At 42.4% G+C, this 19,630-nt stretch overlaps 1 protein-coding gene across 5 annotated transcripts in view; it reads left to right on the top strand.

Annotated features, from left to right (window-relative positions):
• The window catches only part of dclk1a (doublecortin-like kinase 1a), a 47,336-nt gene extending 27,958 nt beyond the window's left edge, over window positions 1–19,378 (top strand). For 3 of the 5 annotated variants that reach the window (XM_082549126.1, XM_082549125.1, XM_082549127.1), the window contains 12 exons: window positions 3,324–3,418; window positions 10,662–10,743; window positions 11,392–11,564; window positions 12,189–12,308; window positions 13,743–13,889; window positions 14,651–14,784; window positions 14,960–15,037; window positions 15,212–15,308; window positions 15,410–15,490; window positions 15,580–15,693; window positions 15,822–15,895; window positions 17,013–17,169. In XM_082549126.1, coding sequence (XP_082405252.1) covers window positions 3,324–3,418; window positions 10,662–10,743; window positions 11,392–11,564; window positions 12,189–12,308; window positions 13,743–13,889; window positions 14,651–14,784; window positions 14,960–15,037; window positions 15,212–15,308; window positions 15,410–15,490; window positions 15,580–15,693; window positions 15,822–15,895; window positions 17,013–17,070 — 1,253 coding nt within the window. In that variant the 3' untranslated portion in view covers window positions 17,071–17,169. Of the gene's footprint in view, window positions 1–1,917; window positions 2,069–3,323; window positions 3,419–10,661; window positions 10,744–11,391; window positions 11,565–12,188; window positions 12,309–13,742; window positions 13,890–14,650; window positions 14,785–14,959; window positions 15,038–15,211; window positions 15,309–15,409; window positions 15,491–15,579; window positions 15,694–15,821; window positions 15,896–17,012 lie in introns of those variants that run through there. The other 2 variants (XM_082549128.1, XM_082549129.1) reach the window with 2 other exon arrangements.
• The last annotated feature ends 252 nt before the right edge of the window (window positions 19,379–19,630 follow it).

Raw genomic sequence — 19,630 nt, forward strand, 5'->3', positions numbered from 1 at the left:
ATGTTTCACTGTGTTGTCCCAAAACCTGCCTTCATGCATGATTTTATCTATAGAATTTGCTCAAATATGCTGAAAATATTCAATTTTTAGAACAGAGTGTGCATATTTGGATCTAAGAATAAAGGCTGGATACACACAAGCTTCCAAATTCCTCATATGGAGGAGGATGTGAGCCGATGACAATGTAGAAAATCAAGATCACACATTTTTCTCTTATACTGACATTATTAAATAACAGTTTTAAACCACTGTGCTTGTTTACCCATACAGCTTGTAATAGCTGAATGTGTTGCTGCTGGGTACCATAATTGAGCAGGCATTATTTTATGCTTGTGTGGATTAAATTGAATTTTTAGACGCATTAATGTCTCGACTTGAGGAAAGGCAGTGTTGGTCTATACTTGGTCCGCTCTGTCACAGAAATTTACAGTTCCCAGATGAAGAACGGTGCTGTCTTGTTTTCTACTTAGGAACCGAAAACACTTTAATTAACTCGCAGGCTTTACGTCGGCTCCGTGTAATGGGTTATTTAAACAATGAACATTGTACTGTCACACTGCTCGTCAATAGCAGTGACAGATCTCCTGGATATACTTCACATTCACTCTGAGGCTGTGTTTTTATTTCTTTTTTCAAGAGTCTTACATAATATGCAGCCAGTGCATCAATCAGGGCATCACTCAGCAGGAGACAGGAGCACACGAGGTGCTTTTCAATCTTCGATACTAGCCCAGCTCACTTGTCATTAATATTATTATTATTGTTGTTGTTTTTTTCTAAGCATAACACTTGCTGCATTTAACACAGTAGGTGTGAAAGAAGCTGAAAAACAGCGTCTTTTTGTGGCTGCATTGTGGCCAAATTGGTATCCTTACTCCAACAGTGGATCTCCTCATGTGTGAATGTTGAGTCACGCTGGAAAAATGAACCTAGAAAGAAAACAAGTTACACTGAATTCATTTGGAACCGTTCGCTTTACAACCTGGCGACACATACTGGGAGAAAAAACCTGCCTGTGTATCACAACCACAAACTTCTCCATTAACTGGTCTTACCAGAAAGTCTTCCAGAGCTTTTGTGGTGGAGTTGTTTCAACATTTAGCCTAAGGTGGGCCCATTTTACAAGCACTTTTTAAATGACCATAATCCTGTTATTGTTGAGACAAAACTCAAACGGTTTCTGAAAGTAGATAAGACGAGCTTTACGGAGATATTTAATGTATCATAGTAGCACAAGGCATTCATAAGGCACTGCTAGCTGAACACTGATAGAAAGAGATTTCATCATCTGTGTGTCACCTTGCTGTAACTCCTCAACCAGTCTGGGCTAGAGAGAAAATTCAAATGCTTCCTGAAGGATGAGATTTTATTTTTTTCATTTATAGCCAAAATTAGAAAATAGCTCCAGTAGGTCTGGGTGAATCTTGTTTGCAGTATCCTCTAGTTTGGCCATGTAACTTGAGGAATGATAAAACCTAAAGACATGCAGAGGACGCTGGTGCAATGGCTGCTGCTTTGGGTGAGACTTCTAATAAATAGAAGAATTATTGTTCTTGATTTTTCCTGAGGATGTTTCCACGAGGAAGTGTAAAGCTCTTAAAGTAGGACAGGCTGCTCCTGAGCATTACAGCCTCCTTGGTTGGATCTATATCTACTGCATTAGTTATATTATCAGTTCTAATCCGCCCCTTTCTCAGCTTGTCTCATACAAGCAAGGAGGCCAGTGGATAGATATTTAAAATATAGATGTTATTTTTTTGTACTACACCCCCCTCCTCTCTCTCTCTCTCTCTCTCTCTCTCTCTCTCTCTCTCTCTCTCTCTCTCTCTCTCTCTCTCTCTCTCTCTCTCTCTCTCTCTGTCTCTGCTCACTGGTGCGCGTCAGAGTTTGCGCAAGCAGCCTCTCCGCCTCTCTGTGTAGTACACTACAGCCCTGCTCCGTCTCTCCCATTCACCACAGTTTATTATCACACTCGGACGGAGCGAGTACAAAGGTGCTGTTCTTCCTCCTCCTCTCTTTATCCCATTTTGGATTATCACTGTGCTTTTCATCATGCTGGAAGTGGAAGGTAGGAAACCATCCCATCCAGAAAATAAACCCCTGTAATGCATGCAGCTTTTATAATACCATTTCCCCGGGTAACGTAAAACTTTAATTGTCCCTGGATCGGATCATTTTTGGACACCTCTGATTGTGTCCGCCGTGTCACCGCAACACATGCCAAGCTGCTGACTTTGTAAAGTGTCGTGTAGGGATTTTTCTGGTAAGAGGTCAGTGAGAGCTGCCGTTAAAATGTTAATGCTTTTGTTGTGTAACCAGGAGGAGTGTCTGCCTGTGTGCGTAACGCCGTGATGTTGAATTTCATCAATGAAGAGCTTTAGGAGAAGGGTTTCTTTATTTTTTTATGTTTTAATGATGATAATGATGATGATGATGATGGCGATGATACGTGTGATACAGCGGCAGATGTTATATCTTAGTCTCTTTTGTGCTTTCCTCCTTTGTCTTGAATAATTCAGAAAGTTCTTTGATCTCAGCAGGAAATACACAGACTTGTGAGCTGGGCTGAAATTGTATTTAGGTGAACGTTACAAATAAAAGGAACTCTTTACATGCTGGAGCTCTTTATATCTCAATGCCAATATAAACAGAGCTCAGTGCTGGCAGCCATAGAAAGGAAATTAAACCGCATTTTTAAAAAAGGGGTGTTTGTATTAAGTCTTGTAGTGTTTTCTGAATTCTGCTCTGAATCTCTTCAGGAAGATGACATATGCCTTCAGCTGAACTCAGTTGCGTCTCTGACCGTTTTTGTATTCTCCAAGCAGCCTCTTGTTGCCAAGAAACAATAAGTCATGTTTTCAGTAAGATGAAATACAGGCTGGTGGGTTTTTTGCCGGTTAATGATGCTCCTGGATTTTTCTTTTCCTCCCCCTGCCAAACTGCACACAGGATTGGTGTGCGAGGTTGATTAATGTATGTTCTTGTTTAATGAGATGCTGTTGCTGGGTTTGTTTTGTTAGACTGAAAAAAGAAAAAAAACTAGTGTGGACTTCGGTGCTCTTCTTTATCTTTCTCCCTCACTCTCTCCCTTGCTCTCCTCTTCCTCTGCCTCATTCATGTTAATGGAGAGATGCTGAGGGCGGAAGTGTAGGCTGTTGCTAGACACTAATATAGCTGTTCTAAAAAAATAGGCATTTTCATTTAAGGAGTCATCTATTACAATATTTATGTGTTTTTTTTTTTGTTTGTTTGTTTTTTAAAGTGGTCGCTCCACTCTCATCCATCCTGCTCCGTTTTTTCTCTCCTTTCTTTTCTCCCTCCAGTGAACGGGACGCCGGCCAGTCAGCTGTCAACTCCTCATTCGGGAAAATCTCCCAGCCCCTCCCCAACCAGTCCAGGCAGCCTTAGCCGACGCAGGGTAAGAATGGGAATACACGAGCACGCTCGCAAAGCACGCACTAAGAGTCAGCCCGTAGCATTTAGTGACTCCAAATCACAAAACGTATAACACAATTATTCTATTTTCTCAGGAAATGGACAAAGCCGGGACTGAGCATAGGCCGACTACATCTTAGAATCACTAGATTATGAAGAAAGCACAACTTCCCAGCATCTTTAGTATTTCAGACCTCACCCAGTGCTGCTCTGGGCTTCCAGCAAGGCAAATGTTCATTTCATTTGGATATTATAGCACATATTCTGTCCCTCATAAAGAATTCTGTCTGCCTTTGGTGGCTCAGCACTGAATAACGTTAACACCGACCTGTTGAGATCACCTGATCTGCTAGTCGGTAAATTGTGCAGTATCTGATATAAAGATGAGACTGGCTGATTGGCAGTCTGCCCCAGTCTGCAGTGTGTTTTTAATTTCCAGAAATTGGATTGCATCCTTCTTCACCTGCTGGGCATTGCATTGCATTTGACCATCTTTCAGCAAAAAGATGCAATCAGTACACACTTCTGATATAGAATTTCTTTTGTTTTTTTAATCAAGTCACATTATTTTGTACATGTCGAGTAGTGTAAATGATGTAGAAATACATTTTATACTAGTCTATTTGATTATTTAAGCCCTTTTTTGTCATGTATGCCTGTTAAAGTACCTTAATAGCAGTCTGTTTTCTGTAGCTAACAAATAAAATTACTGCTGTGCAGAGCAGGAGCATGCAACTCAAAGGGAAAACTTCGAATTAAATATCTCGACTTCGTGTACACTGTGCGCGCGCGTGTGTGTAGATGCTTATATCAAAGTATTTGTTAATCCAGTCTTTGACAGTGATGTGGGTGAGCTTTTAAGAACAGCTCCAATCCCAATCACTCAGCTTTCTGACAGCATCTCTTAAATTTGCGCTTAAGCCGACTGCTGTTTTAGTGTCTTCTCCCTCCTAAACAAACACTCGCTAGCTCAGTTCACCTCAGCCTCTAGAATACCGAAATACAGATACATGTGTATCCACATAGGCTTCTACTCGCAGGTTTCGTGTGTTTCTAATGCACACTGATTGAAACTCACTGCACGTTCTGCCTGACTGCAGGGATGCAGCTATGATGTATGTTGCAACTATTTATTTACACAGGCGGATTTTATGGGAGGAAAGCAGAGGGGGTCATTACCTTTTATATAAGTATGTGTGTGCGTGTGTGTGCGTGTGTGTGCGTGTGTGTGCGTGTGTGTGCGTGTGTGTGTTCATGCATGACCGTATCCTCAGTCAGCGTAGGTTAAAGAGTCCATTCCTTGGGTTTTCCTGTGCTATTTTCCGTGAATCGGGAAACATAGATGAATGGCAGAGAGTCTGAATCCATCAGTGAGAAGTTATATTGACGCAATCTGAAGGTAACCCAGGATAACAGATCAGCTATGAGCTGTAGCTATAACAGGGCTTCCACATTCATCTGAATTATGGAACTGGGTCATTATAGTTTACAGTGTTGAGAGGAAATGTTCTGGCTCGTGCGCACATTTATAAGCTCTACCTCCCTTTCTATGTTCTTTGCTCTGGTTGAATAAATGTGGGGCAGTCATTGTAGAAAATGACCCCGCCCACTTTCTGCCTCTTCCACAATATGAAAATCCAGTGCTATAAACGCAAACACACCACCTATCCTTTGGTTTTCGTAACCTCCTTAAACCTTCTTTTCTAGCCCATTTCAGAGCTCACTGTTGCAGCAGTTACATTCCAGTTGAGTGTCTGTTTCTCAAAGAGGGATTATTCCAGCCTCTGCAGCAAGCCCGCGATGGCTTGACTGCTGTAAGGAGGGGAAGAAGCCTCACAGGCCATTATCTCTTCCTTCCACTCTGCAGCTCCACGCTCTTCAGCCATGTTACGATGTAATTCTCCTCTCCACTTCTTACTTCTTCTATCTACCCTGTTACAGATTTCCTCCCTGTCCCTGTCCCTTCCCTCCCCGACACCTTCTAATTTCTCTTTTACAGTCGTTTCCCAGTCATTCTCACACCCACCCCCTCCCTCTCGCCTCCCCATATCAAAGGGTATTAACCTCATGGGGAGAAATTATATTCCATCATCTCTCTTATAGATGTTATTTAATCTTCTTTGAGAAGGAGGCAATAAGTCCAAGACCCTAATTTGCACATTTCCTCCTCTCCTTCTTTGTGATTTGCGTGTAAACCCGCACGAATAATTACAACTCTGCACCCCTTTAAAACTAGCAAGTAACATTACCAACCCTGAAGAGCAATCTGAGGCTTAGAGTGGCTAAAATAACACAGATATGAGGTTTAGGTGGTAAAATGCAAGTTAAATATAACAAATAAAAGAATGAAAAATCTATTTCCTAAGCAGCCACAGGGGCTCAGTGACCTACTGTGAGTGCTGTATTTAACAGTTCACCTCGCTGGACCATGCATTTAAACACTTAGAGGCACTTTGCTGCTTGAAGTAGGTTGCTAGCACATCTAGGACCATCACAACCTATTTCCCCAAGCAGAGACTACAAACATAGCATTGCACCATTGCATGCACACGTCTTCAGAAGAAGGTGCATGCACAGTAACTTTCATGTTCGTGCACACTTCAGTGGAACACTTTTGTACAGAAAATTTGTGCACAGCAGCTTCATGCACACTCACACATTTTGCAAATTTGATGCTCTCTGTGACCCATTTTTACTAATTGTCAAGCGACGCATGAAAGTCTGGTCTACATTCACAAAATCGTCCCCCTGCCCGCCGTCCCCCCGCCCTTCCACTTTGCACTTCTTATGAGCTTTTCAAGGCCGCTTGCCTCAGTGAAAGCACTGAGAGCATCCTAAATTTCCGTATTAGTTTTATTTTCATATAAGATCTATAGACACATTATTCCACACAGGCACGCACCCACAACAGTGTTTTCTGTCAATATCAGCTCTGAGGCATAATTCAATGTGCCACCGAGGTCAGCGCTCTTCGCAGTCTGTCCGCTCCATTTGGTGTGAAAACAAATAAACATACAAAAAAAGACAATGCATTAAGAGGAGAGAGTGACAGATCGAAGGCGACACTAACAGAAGGTCTGTGTCGCAGCAGCTGTGATGCATTTAGGAGAGTCTAAGAGAAACAGAGTGCTAATTGTTATCTGTAGTATCACCTTCATCCTCCTCTCACCGTTCATCCATTCACATCCGTAATCTGTTGAATTGCATGCTCCGTCTCTCATTCTCAGCGTTCATGTTATGTGTCGGGTGATTCATTTTGAAATTATTTGTGTGCGAGTATGTGTGAAAGGAAGAGTGCCGACTGAAGCAGAAAGTGCGCATCGTGAACTTCTTATAAATGTCTCATCTCATTCCCACGAGTGTATTGTTGCTGAAGATTGTATTTGTTATTTTTGGTTGTAATATATTTCTTATTATGTGTTGTGTTTGATGTCATTAGTTGGCTTGTTTCTGTGACTGTCAAAGAGACCGGCCGCATCACACGGTGGACTGACCCGGAAGAGTGTTTTTTGCCTTTTTTTCAAGAATCATTTTTTGTCTTTTGTTTGTTTGTCACACGCACAAAAACAACAACCACAGAAAAACATCAGTTATCCAAATTACTCACTAATGATTCAAATAGCACTCGCATCTAAAAAGGCTTGATGATAATTTTGGCTCTTTCCATTAATGCGGATTTTTGTAAACATGTCAATTATCGACATGTTGTCGTGGTTCCATCGTGCGATGCTGCTCTCTCTTTTTGGCTCATTTTTGTTTTTGTTTGCTAAATGTGTTCATTTTCATTTGTTGACGTCCTCATTAAATTCATTGTCATTTCATTTTCATTTCGTGGTCTTTATTCTCTTAACTCGACACCGTCACTCATGTTCCTCATGTTCCATCAGTACAGCCATGGGGATGGCGATTTTCTTCTGTAGCACATTTATCAGTGCTTCTCCTTTGTTAAACCTGCCTGCTGTGGGCATTCATCAGAGCAGAACAGCTATTACAACACAAACAGTCTCAGAGGAGCAGTTATCTTTCATTGCTCACTGCTTTTACTCTCAATTTCATATATATATGGGCGGGGCAGCCTAAATCTCCCCTTCTTCCCTTCTTTAATTTTCCCTGAAGTATTTAATCGCGTTTCTGTGATTTCCTGGGATTGGAGTCCATACGGATTGTGATTAGGAACCTTCACTGTGTCCAACTGGCAGAGCAGAAAGACAGAATCCCCCAAATGGTTTTGATCTTTTCATGAAAGTCAAGTAGATTATGTTTTCTGTCCGTCTCCCGTACCCTGTGTTCTTGAGGAACAACAAGAAGGAAAAAAGTCCCATTAGCATCAAATCTTATTAGATTTTTACCACCAAAGTAAACACTAATAAATCTTGCTTCTGCTGGATATTGCCTGACAGGGAAAGCAAAAATAAGAGGTCTGGCTCTGGCAGCCTGAGGGGCAGAGACCAAGAAAGCCTCGCTATGTGTGCTGTAATCAGATTCAAACAGAGGCATGAAGGACAAAGCTGGCATTACGCTTAAGTTGGTTATGTAAATGTGTGGTGCATTTTTAATGCTCGGCTCTACAGTTGACAGATTTCCTTTCCAGCCACGGAATGAATGATTCTTTCTTTCTGCTGCAAACCTACTTCTGAGATGATGCTCCACATTTAAGGTCAACTGTGGACATCCTGTTTAATTCCTATTTATGAGCTGATCAGTATGCAGTTGCTGAGTGTTGCCCTCGCAGGTCTGAAGAGCAGTGGCTCCAGTCATGATGTAAAAGGTTTGTCAGTGTCGTTGTGAGTCATAGTTACAGAAAAGGTGTAGAGATGTAGAGCTAGGAATAGTGTATTGTGCAACAGGGAGAAAGCTGGAGTGTCTAACAATAACAAGACAGTTCCTGCCAAATCTCATGATCAATATCAGCCAGACCAGACTCCATACATTTCTCTGCTGCTTCATCACTCCACCTCTCTCCCTCTCTCCCTCTCTCTGTCTTTCTCTGTGTTTCCCACTCTGTCTGTCACCCCATCTGTCTCATCGTTTTCCACACAGAAACGAGAGACTCAAATTTCATAGAAGGCTGAACCTATCTCTCAGCCCGCAGACAGGAAGTGCCCATATATAGGCTACCGTCTCTACACTGGAAGCTGCTGTTCTCCTGTCTGTGAGCAGTTTCCATAGCAACAGTATTTTGTTTCCCTCAGTGGCAGGAAGCGAGAGAGAGAGAGAGAGAGAGAGAAAGAAAGAGAGAGAGAGAGAGAGAGAGAAAGGAGTTCAAAATGAGAAAGCGAGCTGAGGACAGCACTGGATGTGCGATAAGAGCACAAGAGAGGTAAATATCCGAGTTGGGATGAGAAAATAAAAGAACAGAATAAGGATGTTTTTTGAGATAAAGCACAGGAGGGTCATTGGCTTTATGGGTATTAAGTGGGTTTTCTTGTTCCGGGATGAGTGCCCAGCCAACAACAACATTACATAAACCAAACTGAGCCTGACTCACAGCTACATTTACCTACGTGGTTTTCAGGTCACAGCAGCTGAGATGAGTAAAAGAGTAGACAGCTACTGTGGCAGAGATACAGGGCAGATCAGCTCTGCAAATAGTTTTCAGATCCAAGTCATTACAGGCATGGCTTTTATCCCAGTCTGCCAGGACAGCAAGCTCCCCGGGATTTACAAATGCTTAGGACATTTCTCTTTCACTTAAAAAAAAGACATTCAAGATCACACACAAATGTTCTTTTCTGAGCTTTTAATCACAGACTGTATGTAAAAGATGGAATTAAACGCCGTGACATCACCCACAGAGTTTAAACATATCTTTAAGACTCAGTTTTGATTTTAAGGATATTGTCATGTTGTCAATTTTTGGAGCCAGAAGTCACTGTGTTTGAACAATAGGGTCCAAGTCCAATATTAATTATCAAACAAAATCACAGACAGCAGATCCAGCTCAGTGACTTGAAAGAGCAAATGTGAAGCTTAGCAGGCAGCAGTCTATCACGGTGAAAGGGATTATTGATGAGCGATTGTTATACAACGGAAAGCAGCAAAATACATCTGGCTACACATGTAATGGGAAAAATGTGTCATGTCCTGGAGAGGTCGTCCATAATTATGTAGTTGAGTCATGCATGACGCTCACAGACACAGACCATCTACAGAGCAAACTGCACTTGTTAATAATGCACAGTGGCAACGTTGCTCCACTTATATTTTAGAGGAACTGCAATGGTGCGTGTTGCCATCACTGGCCAGCCTGCGTCTTCCAGCTGCAGCTAGTGGATTTATTCAAGCACTGGAAACGCCCCAACCCCGAAGACTGACTGTAAGCCACGAGAACGGATTTGAGCAGAGGAGAGATTAGTAAAGAGTAAAGAAGGTGGTAAAATCCACCGAACACGTGAAAAACGCCACCTTCCAAACGAAACAGGATGAAAGTCTTCTAGTGCAGTAAAAGACTGAAGCAAAACAACAGAGTTTGGCAGCGAGGAGAAGAGAAAGGTGCACAGGAGTGGAACAGACACAGAAATACAAGAGGGGTAGATTCCCATTTACAGTCCCGACTAGATACTCTCCATCCTTGTTGCTTCCATGACAACCAGACAGAAGGTTACAAGGTGGAGGGCATAATGAGTTTTTGTCTTTAGATAGATAGATGCAGACGCCTCTTCTCATCCTCTCTCTTTCAATTTAATGACCCCCCACTTACTATCCAGATGAAAGGCATCTGCCTTTATTTAGTGTCACCGGAGCCCATGTTTTTATGATTTATTAAAGGTAATCGTAAGGAGTGAGAAAACAGGGAAGAATTACTTCCAGTTGTGAGGTGAATGGAAAGGAGCTTATTTGGATGCAATCATCTCTATGATATAGACACACATAGGGGGGTTGCTGGCTTATATGCAGATCAAGTAAGTCTGTTCGGACTCGTTTTCAGATTTTTTTTTTCATGAGCACAGTATAGACACAGCACAGGGCATTACATCAGAAAGATGCGCAAACACAGCCACAGCAGTAGGGCTGTTGTGAGGATAAGGCGGGTTACACAGTGTTCCTTTGTCTATTTTTGAACATACATATTTGTTTAGGCTAGGACTGTAGCAGAAGGGACTGTGATTGTGTTTGTCTGGGTTTTTTTTATCGTGATTATGGATTGCAAACTATTTTGGGTAATGTCGCAGATTAGTAATAAACCCCTTTCCATCCTGCTCTCTACCCTGTTCCTTTCTCTGCAGGGGTCCCAGGGTTCTTCCACCTCTCTGTCTTCCACTAAAGGTTCGAGCCCAGTGGAAGATGGTGATGGACTTGTTCCTGAAGGTGAGGAAAAAAAGCTTGCTTTGTGCTTGCAAATATCATGCATGTCTGAATCATGCGCGTGACCTTTGACGCGTCCCTTGCCTGCATAGCATGATTAGTACACGATGCTTACGGCAACTTTCCGCTCTTATGCTGTCTTACTCACCTCTCTGTGACACTGCTTTGAAAGGCTGGAGGATTTTTGGTCTCATATGTGACATTTTCATCTTTGATTTTATTTTATTTTTTTAAAAAGTATCCAGAGGACCTTTTTTTCCCCCTTATAGATCTTTTAAACAGATTCATGAGACTCATTAACACTTAGCTGAGCATTGATAAATCATGCCTATTTGCATCTTGATTTATAAACAAAAAAGTCTTCTGTGTGATGTAATTGCAGACCTCACTGGCTGTAAAAATATGAATCTTTTAGATTTAAAAGGTTTCTGCTATTTGCTTATTTTTACATTTCAAGTCTGCAATCATATTACAGTTTGTTTAATTGTGAAGGTTTTTAAATCTACCTTTATGTCTTGAAGAGACTGGTTAGACAACAGTTGATAATCAGACATCATAGCTTCCTCAGCATATATCTGTGTATATTCTATGGTGCTAAACTGTGTAAACCAGTTTATGTTCCCTCTAAAAACCAGTGCTTCTTCTCTGCAGCTGAAGTTCTAGTCAATGAGGTTCCAGCTGTGCCGTCCTACATATCAGACCGTTACAAGGTGGGGCGAATGTTAGGAGATGGGAATTTTGCAGTCGTCCGGGAATGCACGGAGCACTCCACAGGACGAGAGTACGCTCTGAAGATCATCAACAAGGGCAAATGCAGAGGCAAGGTAAACAAACATCCACCGAATACGACCCAAAAAAGGCAAAAATTGTACTGACACGTCAAGAAGGCTAAAGCTCCACATAATCCTAACTTCAGAGGATAAATTCTTCCTCCTTTCACCCCATCCGGGTGAGGCAGATGGCCGCCCCTTCTTGAGCCTGGAACTTTCTTCCTGTTAAAAGGGAGTTTTTCCTTCCCACTGTCACCAACACGTTTGCTCAAAGGAGGTCATGTGATTGTTGGCGTTTTCTCTATTTTCTTTGGACTGTTGTGGAGTCTTTACCTTACAGTTAAAAGGGCCTTTAACTATTGTTGTGATTTGGCATCATTTGAAAAAACTGAATTGAATTGAAATTCAGTTTTGATAGCTCATTTTTTTTCCACCCAGAAAAGAATATTTTGCATTTTTAGAGTAATATCCCTATTTTGCTTAAAGACCCGCTGATATCTTCGGGTTAATGTGCAACCTTTATTGGAAGGTTGTAGAAATGTACTCCAAGGTGCTACTGAGTTGCTGTAGAGAGGCTGGTGTGACATACATAAAATAAAAATCTTCTAAATGTCTTCTAAATGATTCCTTTACTGAATGTCTTCCACTTGGCTGAACACCTGAACTTCTTTTTACCAGGAGCACATGATCCAGAACGAGGTGGCCATACTTCGCCGGGTCAAACATCCAAATATCGTCTTACTCATCGAGGAGTTTGACACTTACAACGAGCTCTACCTGGTCATGGAGTTGGTCAAGGTGTGTGGCCATGTTTGTACACTGTTACTTTATGAGTTTGTGCACCATCTGCTCCAGTTAGGAACGAGCAGGGACATTTTGCCAAGCTGAGATAACGGATGGGTGTATTCTCTTACAATACAAGGGTGATCATCATTATCTCAAATCTACGACTTAGAGGAGCAGGGAGGCAGTAATAGTGACAGAGACAGAGGAGCGGCATTCAGCCTGTGAAGCAACTGATGAATTTTTCCAACCAGTCACACAATTCGGGACTAGAGTGAATCCGCCAGTGGCCCCGAGTGCTCGTGCGCTCGCGTTCTTCATTCTCTCTCGCTCTCTGAGTCAAGAAATGTTTGTGCATAATTCAGGAGCCAGGAATGTGATCCATCTGTTCGTGCTGTGATGTGGAGTACTACAGAATATAGATGAGAGGCAATTTGTGGAAGAAGTGTGTGTACTTGTGAGCATGTCCAAAGTAGGAGGATCAAGAGGAGGCTGTGGATGAATGGGGTGAAAAGAGTCGCTGCTAAAATAACAGGGGCCGAGAGAAAGAGAGAGATAGATGAATTGAAAGTAGAGGATAGGCGCAGAGAACGAAAGAGAGAGAAAATGAGTGTTCTTTTGCTTGGTCCTGCTCAGTTCAAGTCCTTTAGTTTAAACTGTGGAAAAGCAATAATGAGGCAATAATGTGATCAGACAAAATTGTGTTGCAATTCCAGGGAAGGCTCATTCCTGTTTTTACAAGCGGAAATGATACCCATAAAAAAGAGTGAGGAGAGGATTTACAAAGGACTGATGTAAATCCCATCTTTTGGCTTAATTTCTCATTGACTAACTTCAGCAGCCACGTCCCAAAACTTTGCAGAATGCCCCCAAATTTACAGCAGTATATTCATGTTCGTGTACTTTTGGGCCTCCGATAGCGGAGGCAGAGAAAAATAAGTGAAATGTATTAGCTAAAGCCTGAGCTGGCATTTGACAACTCTCATATTGAAACAGCTGCCAACGAGCAGGTCAAAGCCTTACAGTGTGCTGTGCTGTTCGAGGATAGAGGGAGATTCAGCACTATTTTAAGCCTCTGTTCCACTTAGTCCACTCAATGAGAGAAACGCAGAGGGAATGAGAGGGAGATTCGGACAGGATGAAAAATCAGAGAAAAGAGACTGAGAAAAGCCTAAAAAATGACAAAAATGAAAAGAAATATTAACGCGGGGGGGGGGGGGTCGTCTTTCAAGCAAGGTGAAGAATTAGGATTTACCCCCACCTCCTTGCTGCTGCTGAGCAGACAAAAAAGTCTTGTGGTTAAATGAAGTTTTTAGCCTCTTTTCAGAAAAAAAAAGGCAAGCAGCTGTGAAAATTTGCAAGTGAATCTGTTCTGCTGGTGCAAAAAACACCAACCAAACTCTTGTGACATCTCCTAATACTGACCCGTCCATCATGTCTTGTCCACAGGGGGGAGATCTGTTCGATGCCATCACCTCTGCCAATAGATACACAGAGAGAGACGCCAGCGGCATGCTCCACAATCTGGCCAGCGCCATCAAATACCTTCACAGCCTCAACATTGTCCACAGAGACATCAAACCAGAAAACCTGCTGGTGAGTGGACGTCACGCAGATTGCATACATGTAACTTGGTGCGGCACTGGTGCACCTCCTCTCCTTTCCCGCCGCCTTTCTGAATGATCAGTGAAGTAATATCACTCACTACGGGGCCCTCCCAGAGCAGAGAGATGACTCATCCCTGCTGCCCTCACACCTTCTGCACGCTCCTTCTCCAGCCTCCCTCGTTTGTTCTTTCCTTCCCTCCTTCTCCCTTCTGTCAAACTCCCCATCGTCCTTGCTTAACTTCAAATACCGCTCTTTGCCCCCCTACTTGAGATTGTCTGGGCAGGAGTCAGACTTCAGAATTCAGCTTTTTAGTGGCCACATTTAAACCTAGTCAGCCGATTTCCTGTTTTGCTTTTTCTCTCCAACGAAATAAGAAAGCCTTGAATGGTTAAAAAAAAACAGTGGCCTTCTATTCATGTAACTTTTTGAAGGTAATGACATGCAGATTACCCCATCCATGTAGCAGACACCCAGCAACACTAACATTAGTTTTATTTTTGGCCACATAAATGCTTTGCTGCGTTAAAAAGCTGGTCGCTCGCTTCGTCTGTGTCTGTAGGCGTAGGGCAGATAGAGTAGCTACAGCTGTGAGCTGTTAAACAACACACTGAGTGGTGAAATTATTAATAGCAACCCCCATCACATAATGTGTTTTAAGTTTGTTTGTTGTTTGTTGCCCTCATAATAATGCTGTACATTATGATCCTGCTTCTTTTTTTAAAAACATTTTTGCATTCCTGTGTGTTTAGGTGTACGAACATGCAGATGGCAGCAAGAGCCTCAAACTGGGAGACTTTGGTTTGGCGACCGTGGTGGACGGACCCCTCTACACTGTCTGCGGGACCCCAACATATGTAGCACCTGAAATCATTGCAGAAACAGGGTGAGAGCTGCAGCTGCATTTAGCAGGCACCTTTAAGATCAAAGTATGATCACTATGACGGCCAACATATCTGTCGTGTCTTAATCCATTTACAGTAGTAGATATTTGCCTTAAAGGTCATGCTCTGCACGTTTTCTCTATGTTTGCTTTGATTTAACCTCTCTTTTTTTTTCAGGTATGGTCTTAAGGTTGACATCTGGGCAGCTGGAGTCATCACCTATATCCTCCTGTGTGGTTTCCCACCCTTTCGGGGGTAAGTTAACAGCAAGCCCTACCCTACATTTCTCCCTCTGCTTTAGCGCCTTTCTTGAAAGTGTGTTATGCAGGACCCTCTACTGGTCAGCAGTAGTATTGCACCTTTATTTGTTGACTCGCTAATTAATATTTGGTTGATGCACCCATTCATGTGAACTTTTTTTTTTTGCAGGAGCAGTGACGATCAAGAAGTGCTTTTTGATCAGATACTAATGGGTCAGCTAGAATTTCCTCTGCCCTACTGGGACAATGTGTCAGAGACCGCTATGGTAAATATCTGCTGTATGTCTGATTGGTGTGGATGGATCTACATGTTATAGAAAATCCAGAGTAAAAAACTAACTGCTTTTTACTTTTGGGGGGGGTGTAGGAGCTGATTCGATCCATGCTGGAGGTGGAGGTCGATAAGAGATACACTGCCCTCCAGGTGCTGGAGCACCCCTGGGTCACTGTAAGTACAGTGTCAGTAAATCTGTTCATTTCCTTTGTTTTCACCAAAACACTGAATTTACTTCCTTTCTCCTCATTTGTCTAATCCAGGACGAGGGTCTGTGCGAGAATGAACACCAGCTGTCGGTAGCAGGAAAGATAAAGAAGCACTTCAACACCAGCCCAAAAGGCACTGACACCACTGCTGGAGTGTCAGTCATTTCTGTAAGTAACCATTAGCAACCATCTAAAGATGTAGCTGTTACACTGAGTTGCATCAGTTTGTAGAGAAATCAGCAAGTTTTTCACGTGGCGTTTAGATTGATTGTGCCGATTTCTCTTTTGTTGTTCAGTTGGATGACAGCTTTTCTATGCAGAGATCTGGGTCGTTGGATTTCTACCAGCACCCGGCCATGTACTGGATAAGGTACGCCAGGTTTCCATAGAGACACGACTGGGTCACAAATCAGCGAGAAATCAAAACAGACCAAAACAGTGTCTCTAAAATTGATGTCTCCCCCTCCTTTGCGTGCTGCCCCGCTGACTGGCTGCTGCTGTGCTGCTTTGACAGCCTCATGTTGTACTTTCTGTGCTCGGCTTTTTGCTTCTCTCCTTTCATCCCTCGCTGTAAACACAGATTTCATTCCTGCATTACCTGCATCGTTATTGTGCGTCACCGGTTAAAGCCTTGTCCTCTGTGTTGTGTCACCTTTTTATCGGTGTCCCCTGCTTTTCTTTAGTGTGTGTGAGTAACGACGTGCCCAATTAGAATCACCCTTGCTGATGATTCTCCTGCACATCTCGTTTGCACAGTTCATTTGTGAATGAACCCTTTCTAAAGAAATAACCCTGCGGTGTTGCTTGTCTGAGTGATTTGCTGTGATGTTTTTGTCTGATGTGATGCTCCCTCACCTGGTTACCTCCTCAAACACCAGGGCTCGTTACTGAGCTCACATTACCTGACTCCTCTTGTGTGACTGTGTCCCCTGATTTAGGAGGACCACAAAGTGCATTGTTATAAAGGTCACAGAACTTAAAGTAATATGGACACTGACTAGAGGAATTAAAAATAGGCTGGAAAAAATTAACAGTGACTTAATTTATGAATTATTTGGGTTGAGATTCCCAGTTTTCCAGCACGACAGAGTTTAGTTTGACTGATTAGAAGTCCTGAACATGATGGACCCGAACTTGTGCAGATGTTTCTGATTTGTGTTGTGATTAAAAAGTGATATCCAGAATCTCCTCTTTATAATATTTACTGTGCCTGAAAAATTAAACAAGAATGTTGAACCTGCCTTTATCCGAGAGATTTATTGTGGAAAATTAGATAGACTGTTCCTCAGATAAACATAACATTTCAGAAAAGAAGAAACAATTGTCAGTGTCCATGGTTTTTCACTTCCTTGTTACTGTCCAATTAAATATTCATTAGTAACTTAATGAACATGTGCAAAGTTCTTCTGCTCCTCCTTCCTGGATAATCGACTGTGCAGCAGACAGATCTGATCCTTACCTTTTCCTCCTTCTCCTCTCTTTTTCAGGCCACCCCTCTTGATAAGGAGAGGCAGGTTCTCGGACGAGGATGCCACCCGGATGTGAAACCGCTGCCGCTGCAGATGATGCCAACTGTGAATTCAGTAACAACAACAACAAAAACACTACGGGCGGAGCCCCCCAGTTGCCTCCCTGGCCTGCCCACGGCCCCTCCCTCTCTGACCCCTGACACTTGCTCTGACCCCTCCCCAGACCCCAGACTCCCATCCGACTCTGATGACATCTCCATCAGCTCAGCCAGCACCGCCTGCTCCCCCAGCTCGCCCTTCTAGAGAGCAGGCGAAGGGGAGTAGGGGGAGGAAGAGGAGGAAGGTGTGCAAAGGAGGAGGCGGCGAGGGAAAATCCTCATCCAGCTCCTCCCTCTGCATGTGGAGGAGGAGGAGGACGAGGTGTCAACCCCTTTCTCCCAGTATCTCTGAAAAAAAGAAATAAAAATATCAACAGAGAACTTCACACTTCCCTGAATCCAACTTTCCGAACCTGGAGGAAAGATGGACCAAGGGGTGGATAAGAAGACGTTAGAGAGGTTGGGAGAAAGATTCAAGAGGCAACAAGAAACAGGGATCGAGAGGAAGAGGGAAAAGCCAGAGTGAGGTGAAAGACTTTTGTTGATTTCTTTTTAACATTTTCTCATCTGAGCACATGTTGTAGAGCTCAAGGAGCAAGAAAGGGCTTTACCCTTCAGTGATGATCCGGGCTCGACATGGAAACTTCCTCAAGGCGGAACAGCTCTACAAGGCAATATGAGAATATGGACCAATGTTCATGTTTTATTGAACCTTATTTATTCATACTTTAATTCACAGCATTTTTTGATATGTATTTCTCTTTTTCATAGAAAAAAAAACAATGTTTTTATTGACTTCTCCTTAGAGCTTGGTGGATTTAAAATAATGGCAAAGTGCTTAGAAGTAGAGTGCAGAAACGTTTAAGTAGGTGACAGCAGACGTGATGAAAACACAATGTTGGAAAGCGAGCTAAAACACGTTGGGGAAGGATTTTATGGTTTTTTTCAGTTGCAAAATGTGTTTTAAAAATGGCTTTGATGAAAAAAAAAAAGATGAAATTGTGCTGTGACGCTGTGCTCAACACAGTTTCGGCGCTGCCTTCCCCCGTAACGTTGGATCGCAGTCATACAGTTTACATTTTACACAGACTGCTATTCTAAGACGACAATGGTGCATTTGACTGCTCCTTCTGGTTTTGTTACTTGCTCGGTTCACGACATCTTGATACACAAAACTCAGCAGCATCCTGGTGCTTGTGTAGCAAACTCGACATCTGAACCCATTTGTCCTCAAGCCACACATTTTCACAGTGATCATCACGCTAATTCTTTTTATATTTTATGAACACTAGACACGTTTCATCAACATGTTCAAGCTATGGTTGGTGCAGCTCAAATATATGGTTACACAGACACGTTTTCAGATGGAGAAGGCGCACAGTTAACAGTTCACAAGAGGTGCCTATTTGCACATTTGCACTGCAGTCTAGGTGCAGTGAGACATGATCGAGAGAATGACAGTATGGATGCCAGAGAACCAGCAGTACAGCGAAAAAGGGTGGAGGAGAATTTATTTCAGCTCTGTACAACCTCATTCATGGCTTCATTTCTTCAGATGAAAGCATGACAGACATACAGTAGCCTATTCTTATAAAAGAAACAGTTTAGTGATGAAGTATTGTTTATATGTTGTGTAAATAACAATTTTATTTATTTTGATAGTTCACAATACAGTATATTTCTTTACTAGTAGTCAGTCTATGAGAATTGTACAATAATAATACAAAAAAATACAACAAAATCAGTCATACATGCGTATCAGTCAGTCAGCGAAGAAAAAAATAATAAACTAGAGGAGATCATCAGGTTGATGTGAAGCGTTAAGCATGGGTGAGTTGGATGGATCGGTAGTGGATATGAAGAAGAGATCATCAACTTTGCCTCCTACTGGGAATGATGTCACTTCTTTTCTTCAGAAAAGCAGCCAGTAATATAGTTTCCCTTAAACTGATGTGAGATAAGAGATGAGAAGACAGATGAGTGAGAGAAATACACAGAAATGTTAGGTTTTTTTGTTTGTTTGTTTTTTGCAGATGATCTCCTTGCAGTCGTCACACCAGTCAGACTCTCTGTATTTATTCTCATCATTGCACATATGCGGTAATGTGCTGCCATATTGACCAGATCAGTATGAACTTGTGCTCTCCAGCGCACGGACACGTGGTTTACCAAAGTGCTCTCACAGCTGACCCACTGTATTACAGTCCATTGCAATACCAATACCTGTACCTCTGTTCAACAATGGTCTATGACTATAGTAATAATTAAAATATGTTTAAAATCAAATTGTTTGAGTCTTTTGTTTTGTGTTTAGCTCCTGTTTATAGGACTTTTGTTTCATTACCGGTCTGTACCAAATACACAACTCAGTCCTTGGCTTAACTTTTTATCCATACAGACGTCAGTTTTGTTTTCTATGAAATAATTGCACTTATTCCACACAGGCCCTCTGCTTATTATTAACTTTTGAATGCTTGGTGGTACTTGGCTCTGTTATGGATCCTGTCTGGATTTGAGTAGAAAGTGTGCAGAGAGGTT

Source organism: Aulonocara stuartgranti (assembly GCF_965226115.1).
Source record: "Aulonocara stuartgranti genome assembly, chromosome: 10".
NCBI lineage: Eukaryota > Metazoa > Chordata > Actinopteri > Cichliformes > Cichlidae > Aulonocara > Aulonocara stuartgranti.